The 11,009-nt window shown below is 35.5% G+C and overlaps 1 protein-coding gene and 1 pseudogene across 1 annotated transcript; both read left to right on the top strand.

Annotated features, from left to right (window-relative positions):
• The first annotated feature begins 4,525 nt into the window (after positions 1-4,525).
• Positions 4,526-5,308, top strand: LOC110932262. The gene is made up of 3 exons (XM_022175612.1): positions 4,526-4,538; positions 4,707-5,192; positions 5,277-5,308. Exons 1-3 carry the CDS (start codon positions 4,526-4,528, stop codon positions 5,306-5,308), a joined length of 531 nt encoding a protein of 176 aa, XP_022031304.1.
• A 3,488-nt stretch (positions 5,309-8,796) lies between these two features.
• LOC110932261 lies at positions 8,797-10,700 on the top strand (annotated as a pseudogene).
• Positions 10,701-11,009: the final 309 nt, after the last annotated feature.

The following is an 11,009-nucleotide window of genomic DNA, read 5'->3' as shown; positions in this document are numbered from 1 at the left end:
TCTACAAATTACTGCCGGTATAATGGGGTTTTGTATATATTACTTGATAACCTTCACAATTGGACAATGGGTTAGCCAATGTGTGATATGACCATAGTCACAGATCCGTCGATTGACAATTACTTTGGAGACTTTGTTAGATATAAACATTGTAATCTCCATCTTGATACTGTAAAGTTATAACAATATATTTTTGTAAAATGGAATGAACTCGCCAGTATTTCAGTATTTCTTGCTGATAAAATGTTTTCAAAACGCGTTTCTGGTAACCTGATGTGAAGCTATTAGAAGCCAACTATGGAGCACTAAAGGCTTAAATAAAGTGGCTATAGTTACCCGAATAAAAGAAGAATTTTATGTTTTCAGCAATTAGGGTTTATCCCTATAAATACATTGAAATGGAATATGGGTTTTAGCCCATTTGTTTAAATATAAAAAGTTTGGTGTTTTACAAACTCTGAAATTATTTCCTAATCCCAGGGTAGGGTCGGGGGTTACGACAAACATGCTTTCCTAATTTTGACAGTAAAAAATCTTCCATCCATGGTAATGATTCGAACCATACCATCAGGAGCTAACTTGTAATCAGTAACCCAATTGTGGTAACTCTTCAGTAAAATTTGTATACACAATGAGAATTAATACAAACATATAACTTAGAAACAAAGTTGATAATAACATAGAAATATCCAAGAATTCGTGTTGTTGTTTGAGAGATAACGTAAAAAAACAATTAAACATATTCAATGATGTATGAATTTTGAATTGGATGAAGATGATGAGGTATTATGTATATTTATAAGACAAAATTATTTAGGTTATAGTAAGAATTCTGAATTGTGGTCCAAGTAATTGTTTATTGTTTGTACAAATAATATGATTGTAAAAAGAAGATATATTTGTTTATATTTTTTACTTAAAAACAATATTTATTGTCTTACTAGTGCTAATACATGCGAACTTCGCGAATTTGCACAAAGAATATGTTTTCAAATTATAAAACATAGTTAATATAATTTATAATCTTTAAAAATTACTTTGTATACAAAGATAAAAAATAAAGAGTAATTATATGTTAAATCGCTTTGTTTTGACTTTGGAGTTATCAATATTCAATTGCTTTGCAAGTTCCTAAGTTCATATATCCGTTTCTCAATTTAAAGATGCTTACAAATCTTAAATCTTAAATCGTTTTGTTTAAAAATTGTAGGGTGTTTTAATGATAACATATTTGCAATCACATGTATGTTGGTTACTTGTAACATTATGTAAAAAAGGGACAAAGTTATTTATGGGTTAATGTGTTTTGACATGCATTGCCTTTTTTTACCGTAATATCTACCCGTTGAATGTCTAACTTTACTAAGAAGGTGTTTAAGATTGCTTAGTTAGATTATGCTGATAAGTAGTAGTAATTAGCTTATTTTATAACTTATTATATTGAAAACAACCTATTTCATAGTAAATAAACATATTTTTCCATCCACGGTTATATACTTTAAACAAAATATACAGGATAAATTATTTAAATAGGAAAATCCCAAACACCCCATAGAATGTTGAATAAAAACACTGCCTTATACCAAATAAGAGGCTACTTTTGAGCCACAAAGGATCCTTGTAGCTCAACATAGGAACTCCCAATTTGTATGAAGACTACCTTCCTATTAAATATCCCTGAGATTCCAGGATCGGGCGAGTTTGACAGAGCCTCGGTCCCGATACGAAGTGTTCGGTGTGTTTATTATTACTAAGAAAGTAGTAGAAGTAGAATACGACACCGAGCAGTCACTTATAATCTGGTCTCTGATTCATATTTGAAAGATTACATAACCGTGAGACCAGACAGACAACATGTCCCCTTTGGGATCCGAAAAGCTTGTCCAAATGAGAACCCCATCCGTCCGGATGGACCTTACACACACACAACCTACATCCGGATGGGTGTTTCCGACTGGACTAATATTTTCCATCCGTCCGGATGGACTTTTGTATTGGTCCATCCGTCCGGATGTACTTTGACAGTATCATTACCGTGTCCAACTTTCTCCTATTCTATACAATATTCAACACATGCTCTATCTAACTATTCGCACAGTGGCAGACGTACGAAATATGCACCAACAGATTCCCCCTCGGATGTCACTGTCGAATCGTCTTTATGACAATATGAAACCGTAGAGCCGTGTTTGAATATTCTGCAACTTCAACCAAGCCTTTTGTCTAACAATATAGATTCCCCCTTAATTGATGATCCGGGTTTGCCTTCTGACAGTATATTCCCCCTGAAATGTATCTTCTGGTCTTTTAAAGTTTTTGTAAGCACAGTTATCGACCTCCTCTGATTTGTTGATTGCAACCTTCACGTACAATCGCCAACTTGAAACTAATCAGTGCATGAATCTCTGTTTTATCTTTAACCACATCCGCGTTCAGTTTTGATTTGACAGTTCAGCAACACGATCTCGCATTCCGCCTGCTTGATCTAAGAATGTACAAAAACTCAAGCCGGCAATTGACAGAAACTTCAAATACCCCACAGGTTAATGTCAAATCCGTGATTCCCCTGAAGATCTCTGATATCCTGAATAACCGGTATTCTCCACAATCAACAACTCTTCATCGGAAAACAAATCATCTGGTAATGTATTCCGATCTCTGAAGCATTCGTCCATAATCAGATTCATCTCCTCAGAACATCTAGATCTCAGAAGCTATCATCCATGATCACTCACAGATCTCGAAGCCTTCGTCCATGATCAGGTATAATTTCCTCGGATCATCTCGATCTCAGAAGCTTTCACCCACAATCAGATATCACAATCCCTAACAAACTGAAGTCGAAACCACCCGGATACTGTTGCAGCGTCAAGAATTTCAAAAATGCTGCAACATTTGACAAATCTTATTCCCCCTCGTTTTTGCAAATTCTGACGTCTCTATCCCTGAATTCCCCCTCAAACTGAATTCAGCTTTCTTTTCTCATCTCCGAAAAACTTGACCATACCAGAATATAACAATATTCACCACCATTGTCACTTTTTCCATCTTTGCGGATTTTTAACAGTTTTGGCCCATAAATAGTCAGATAATTCAGAATATGACAATTCTGCACCGGTATCCTAACTACCCCACAATTTTCCACAATCTGTGATCGCATCATCATAATTAACGATGTCTCTAAACAAACCATCTCTTGGAGAACTCACTCGTCGTCGCGATCAAATACAAACTATTTTTGAAAATGTAATATGACAAAAACACTTATATATAGGATGTACCAGCGGCGTATCCACCATGTCTTCATCACACCAAATTTTTTTTATGATGAATGCCCGACTGTCCGGATGAAATAGGTCGATTTGTCCTGATGAGCTGACCTTGGATCATTTTGACAAATAGCCACCTGAGTGTCTTCAATCGTCCGAATGGAGTAGGTGTCATCTGAATGAGGTTTCACCCATCTGTCCGGATGGAGTTGATGTCCATCCGGATGAGTGTTTACACATCCGTCCGGATGGACTTGAGGTCCATCCAGATGAGTTTCTTCAGTCCATTCGGATGAGTGCGTCCATCCTGATGGGTTCTTGCCTGAATGAGTCCATCCTTCCGGATGTGCCCATCCGGATCGAACTTGTTTGAAAACCTCAAGAACACTCCAAATCATGTTTTTCGATCGAGAATCTTTATTTCTGTGAATTTGATGATAAAACTTCATAGGATTGTGCGCGAATCAATTCTGAACAGATTGATGGCTTCAATTCCAAAATCCATCCGTGAATCGACCTTTATTTTGATGATTTTCTCTGTTTTAACGTCAAAACTCCCGTTTAACCAAAAATTGATGAGCTTGGGTGATTTAACCGACTGTTAGATCGATTAAATCGGTACCGTAGCTCTGATACCACTTGAGATTCCAGGATCCGGCGAGTTTGATGGAGCCTCGGTCCCGATACGACGTGTTCTGTGCGTTTATTATTACTAAGAAAGGAGTAGAAGTAGAATATGACACCGAGCAGTCACTTATAATCTGGTCTCTGATTCATATCTGAAATATTACATAACCGTGAGACTAGTTGGACAGCATGTCCCCTCTGGGATCCGAAAAGCTTGTCCAAATGGGAACCCCAACTCCCTACTTATAGACAACAACTTATCCAGATGAGCCTATGTCCATCCATCCGAATGGAATGCATCCGTTCGGATGGACCTTACACACACACAACCTACATCCGGATGGGGATTCCTGGACTAATATTGTCCATCCGTCCGGATGGACTTTGACAGTATCATTACTGTGTCCAACTTTCTCTTATTCTATACAATATTCAACACACGCTCTATCTAACTATTCGCACAGTGCCAGACATACGAAATATGCACCAACAATAGCATCCCATGGCGTTACCAACTTCTTTCGACGAAATCAACGATTTTTTTTGACACGGTAATGGAAACAACACAAATAATTTTAGAGGAAGAAGCAACCTCGTCCGAACTTAGAACATAAAATAAGAGCCTAAATATGGATAAAAAAGGTAATTTTATTTGTTGTGTAATTTATATTTTTCTTGTGTTGTTAATAAAGTTTTGTGTAATTTTTATTTTGAAGTGTTGTTTATGTTTTGCAAGATTGTTTATATTTTGTTGTGTTGTTAAATTTTTTTTAGTGTGATTTATATTTTGCTGTAATTTATATTAAACAGGTGCCCACGATAGGTTGGTGGCCGATTACTTTGCCAAAAACGTGGTATACATGGATGAAATGTTTAGGGATCGGTTTCGGTTTCGAATGAGTCAGCATCTTTTCTTATGTATAGCTAATGATTTGACAAATTTTGACCCGTTCTTCACATTAAGATGGGATGCTAGAGGTATAAGGGGGCTTACCACTTTACAAAAGTGTACGTCGGCAGTTCGTCAATTGGCATACGACACAAGTAGTAATATGTATGACGAATATTTGAAGATGTCTGATAGAACTTCACGAGAGAGTTTGTACAAGTTTTGCAAAGGTGTGGTCAGGCTATACAACAAGAGGTATTTGCGAAAGCCAATAAAGAATGACATCATAAAGTTGTATCATGCACACGAAAGTAGACATGTTTTTCCTAGAATGCTTGGTAGCATCGACTGTACGCACTGGCATTGGCATAGTTGTCCTAATGCATGGCGGGGTCATTTTACCCGAGGTGAGCATGGTTATCCCTCATAAATTCTAGAAGTCGTGGCTTCAAACGATCTATGCATTTGTCATGATTTCTTTGGTGTTCCAGGTTCGAATAACGACTTAAACATTCTTGGTTAGTCGGGTGTTTTCGAAGACATCATTAATGGTACCGACCCTGATACTAGGTTTACGGTTTTGGGAGTAGAATAAAAGCACATGTATTATCTAGCCGACCGAATATACCCAACCCACGCAACGATCGTTAAAACTATATCGCATCCATAAGATGATAAAAGAAAGAAATTTTCCAAATGTCAAGAATCTGCGAGAAAAGATGTTGAATGGGTATTTGGGGTTGTACAACAAAAATGACACATTGTGGAAAACCCGGCACCAACATTTACAGCCCAAAAATTTAGATATTATATGTACGCTTGTATCTTGTTGCGTAATATGATCATCGACGACGACGAAGGTAACGCGATATACGAATATGATGAAAACGACATTGATGAGAATGTTGTATGGGTTGATGAAGCGCAAAAAGAGTCTAACACGTGTAGGGGTGAGCATATTTAGGTCCGACTCGAAATTACCCGAAATAACAACCGATTCTAAACTAAAACCGAGCCCGACCCGTTACATGTTGGTTCTTAACGATTCATGTTTATAGGCATCTCCGATTTCGAGTCGGTTCTCGGTCCAGCACACCTGGAAAACCAATATTGTAATAACCGAACCGATTATAACATATCTGAACCTAATCTTAATTCTAATATACATTGTTTGTTAGTTTTTATCCCAATTAACGAATGGGAAAAACCCAATCCAAAATAACAAAAAGTCTGGCACATCACAATTAGGGTCATGATGTACTAGGAAGTTTATTTTGCTATAAAGGCTAGGAAGTAATCTTGACCATCTATTAAATAACCAATAATTGATATTAAATTAATGGGTGAAATTGAACAAAAAAAAGAGGCGCGTGAGTTAGTTTGAGGGTATTCTAATCCATCCAAGTCAATAGTTTCTCTCTCCTCCAATATTCCCCATCGTTTTTAAAACATTAATAACTTTTTCATACGGGGAAGAGAAATGAATTGCAGATGTTGGGTTTTTTTTTGAAGATGGTGAGTTTTGACCAAAATGCCCCTCCTTATGTTTTTTTCATCTTTGCCACATGTTATCCTCTTATTGCTTCCTATCCTTCCTAACGAAATTAAACTTCATATTTAATCCTCTCCCTCACAAGTAAATATTAACAAATTTAACAATCAGTAAACGTCTAGGGTGTTCGCAAAAGCGATTCTGCTTTGTTTTAGTCAACATTAGAATGAACCTTATGCTAATTCTGGTTTCTGGAATGAAAATTTAATATAGCGAATGAACCTTTTTTCAAGCTATCACACACTGATTCTGGTTTTTATCACATACCTTTCTAATCAATAATATAATCCCCATGCCAGTTCTAGATTTTGGAATGAAATTGATAGAATATGAAAATGGAGTGGAGTGAAATGGAAGTGGTGTAACTCTAGAATGAAATCGAACAGGTGGTGTAATGTCGGGTTCGATCTTTTGGTGGAAACCGAAAAACTGATTTTCTATGGAACCGATAACTGAGTGTCTATTTAGGGTCAGTGATCGGTTATATATTTTCAATAATTTCGGTTCTCGATTCGGGTCGGGTAAACGCCGGGTCGGGGCGGTTAGCTCCTTTGCTCACCTAGGCTGTAAACGAGCCGAGCTAGACCCAGCTCGAGCTCGGCTCGAACTCGATTTGAGCTGGCTTGGATCGAGCTCGAATTTTAAATCGAGCTTAGATTTAATATCGAATTGTAAACCGAGCCGAGCCTAGCTGGCTCGTTTACAATCGAGCCAATTTCGAGCCGAGCTTTCTTCGAGCTTTTTTCGAGTGTGATTCGAGCGAGCTGCGAGCCATGAGTTTTTTGAACACCCCTATGCTCATCCCTAAACACGTGGGCGTTATACAATGAGGCTACGCATAACCATCTTGGTTTGGAATTGATCGATCATGTTTGGTAATTCGGTCGGGTCAACAGCGACGAGTAGTTATCTTTTTATTATTATTCTTAAATTGTAGTTTAAATACGTTTAACATGTACTAGAATTTCGCTATTTAAATGTCGTGTATTTTTATTATTTTAGTTATTAAATAAATTTGTTTAGTTTTATTTGTTGTTTATAAAAATAAATTAAATTCAATACGTTTTAAATAAAAATATATTAAAAAATAGGAAGTGGATGGGGATGGATCATAACCACATCATATAGGGTGGTGGATAAGGATTGTTGATGAGGATGAAGTGATGTAAGAATGATGTGGAGGGTGGTGGTAGTGATTAGGAAAATCACCACACCACATAGCTTAGGAGATTAGTGAGTCGATAAATATATAGACTGATTATACCTTTCCTTAAAATCTTATGGGTGAAAAATAAAGATAAGAAATCAGATATAGAAATAAAAGTGAACCTTTATATAATTTCCTTATAATTTTAGGATAAGGATAAGAATAAAGATTCAAAAGTGAATGCTCTTATATCCCTTATCCATATATTTTTAAGGATATCTAGAGAGAATTCTTATATTAAAGGAATTATATATTTTTATGGAATAATATTTTTTTAGTTAAATTATTAATATGAGATTTCAATGCTGTTTAAGTCTTTATCACACCTACCAGTAATTTAATGCTTATTTTCTCTGTACCAATAGATTAAATGGGACTGGCCAAAAAATTTAATGACCTTTATCGTTTCTTGCAAGTCTTCTGCTCCTCACGTACCTATATAAAGCCTACAACACTTGTCCAACTGCACACAGTCTGCATTTCATGATGCTTTTCAAAACTAAACTGTCATCTCTGAATATTCCGATGAAGATATATGGTTTTTATGTGTTTTCTTTGTGTTGTTTCCTGATTTTTAATGGAGTCCGTGTTGAAGCTTTCAGGAACCATACACGGCTACTGAATGTTTCACAGCCTTACCGGACAGCATATCACTTCCAGCCTACCAAAAACTGGATGAATGGTACAGTTTTTTTGGTGGAATCCCTGTTTTTGTACTTTTTGCTAGTTTATGTTATATATAGTGGATTAACATATGTGTTTTGTTTCATTATCTTTCCTGAATTCCTTGGTCTAATGTTTGATCTATTTACATGCATGTTCAAATGGTTGCTGTTGGAATTTGCAGATCCTAATGGTAAACCCACAATCTTTTATGTACTTCACATTGGTTTAGATTTTGTTTTCTAGAAATAAATAGGTACTCTTTTGTGATTACATGGGGTATCATTTTGAAACTTTTTGAAAAATGGGGCTGCCACACTTACAGGTGACATCTATAAGTCTTTATTTAAATTTTTCTTTTTGCATTTTTCATTTGATTTTGTTTTTTTTTTTTCCTAATAACATCTAATATGTGATATTTTTAAAAATCTAAATACACAGATTTGTTTTATTTTTTTAATCTATGTTTCAATATAAGTTCTATATAATTTATTCAAAATAATTTTTAGTCTCGTAATATCAGAAAATGTGTTTTTTTAATACAACTTTGCGTTCAATATAGCTTATATGGATACGTAAAAAAACAAATATGTGTCTTTGGAGTTTTAATGACCATGATTATTATACACTGGGAAAATATGATCCAGAAAGTGACCGCTACGATGTTGATGCTGACTTCATGAAGAGTAAAGAGTGGTTACGGTATGATTATGGGAGGTTTTATGCTTCAAAGTCGTTTTCTGATGGTGAGAAGAAGAGAAGGATATTATGGTCATGGGTTTGTGAAAGTGATACTGCCACCAGATGCTATCGAAAAAGGTTGGTCTGGCCTTCAGGTAATAATCTAGACTTGTTTATCTTGCCATTTGGGGTGTGTCTAATTTAGTGACGATTATAAAAAGGTATGTTTTGGGGTGGGCTGGGCTGAAAAGCATACCTTTTTTTTTATTTGTTTCTTTTATATAAAAGGTATGTTTTGGGGTGGGCTTTTATTTGTTTCTTTTATAAAAAAAAGTATGTTTTGGGGTGGGCTGGGCTGAAAAGCATACCTTTTTTTATCTGTTTCTTTAATCTAATGATGATTGATATTATTACAAAATCAATATTATGACTATATTCATAATGTAGCATTCTTTAATAAGGCGGTTTAGGTGGTTATACACTTAAATAAACTTTGAATAACTTTCAACATGTGTCACGTGTTCAACCCATTTGAATTGTTTCCTTTATAGTTTAATCTTTTAGCATAACCATTGGAGATAAAACATAATCTAAATCAACCGTTTATTTTAATTTTAAACACAGTCTATATATGTAATTAATAACACGTTTTCAGACGATTCCTAGGAGCATCTGGCTTAGTAAAAATGAAGATCAGTTGGTGCAGTGGCCTGTCAAGGAACTAGAGAAACTACGAACACGAAAAGTGCATTTCAAGAATAAAAGACTCAAGGGCAGGTCCATGATTGAAATTTCTGGTATCACAGCTTCACAGGTGACTAAATCTAATCTTGTACTTATTCAGTTATTTGACTTCAAAGGTCAAACTACTTTACACATAGAAAATAAATACGGTTTTAGTTACTAACTAGATTATCAGTATAGCTTGTACCATGTATATCCGTTTAATTAACATTAAACAGACCAAAAATCATTTACACTATATTAGCTTTGCGGCTGAGATGAAGTTCATTTGACCTCATAGTCAACGGGTTACACAAATTTCCATGACAGATTATTTACCTCTTGTTGTAGGCTGATGTAGAAATCACATTTAGAGTCTCAAATCTCAAACATGCTGAGGTGTTGAGTGCTGAAGTAGTTGATCCCCAAATTCTTTGTACACAAAAGAATGCTACAACAGATGGCAAATTTGGGCCTATCGGTTTGCTGGTTTTGGCTTCGAAGGACCTTACTGAACACACTGCGGTCTTCTTTCGTGTCTTTATAATTGCTAACAGTTTCCGAGTGCTCATGTGTGCTGACCCAAGCAGGTTTTGTCCAAAACTATTTATTTTTATAAATAAAAAGTGATTCAAATGTGCCTACAGAGATTATAATAGCTACAAAGCCACTTGATGCTGCATTTACATTGTTGTTTCTTCTTAAAATAGATCGTCTTGAAAACCATTTATCGACAAACCCATCTATGGAGCTTTTCTTGCACTTGATCCTCGATACGCAAAGATCTCCTTGAGAACCTTGGTATTTTTATTACTAGTTTACAAATATATATATTTTGTATGATTATATGTGCATTTAGAGGATGCACTTTTTCTTTTTAATCATTTCGTTTGATTTACAAATAGATCACTCCATTGTAGAAAGCTTTGGTGGAGAAGGGTTGGCTTGCATTACATCAAGAGTTTATCCAGTACTGGCAGTTGGAGAACAAGCACATCTTTATGCATTCAACAATGGCACTCAGAGTTTGAGTATCTCAAGTTTAAGTGCTTGGAGTATGAAGAAAGCTCAAATTGTCTAATTCCGTAAGGAAAAGAAGAAAGCCTATTAAATAAACGAACCCATGTATAGTGTCTCAGATCAATTAGTTAAAACTCGATAGCGCTAAAGCACGAATCGAGGACCAAAGTGTGTTACGGAAAATTTTGCAATGAAAATTTGGTTTTGATATTGATAGTTGGTTGCTATGTATGCATGATTACAAGGCTCATATTCTGGGCATGATCGAATCCAACATTTTTAGTCACGGGGCACAAAAAAACTGATGTAAAAATAAACTTTATTTAACTTGTCAACAATAAATGTCATTAAAATAAGTATCACAATTTCCCTCAATGT

The sequence above is a fragment of the Helianthus annuus genome, chromosome 3 (genome assembly GCF_002127325.2).
Source record: "Helianthus annuus cultivar XRQ/B chromosome 3, HanXRQr2.0-SUNRISE, whole genome shotgun sequence".
NCBI lineage: Eukaryota > Viridiplantae > Streptophyta > Magnoliopsida > Asterales > Asteraceae > Helianthus > Helianthus annuus.
Note: the sequence above shows the minus strand (reverse complement) of the source record. Positions and strands in the feature narration are given on the sequence as shown.

Bases quoted from the DNA above. Each gene is read 5' to 3' on its own strand.
- LOC110932262 (XM_022175612.1), top strand. The intron at 5,193-5,276 runs GTGAGCATGGTT...TTGGTGTTCCAG, and splicing joins GCGGGGTCATTTTACCCGAG to GTTCGAATAACGACTTAAAC.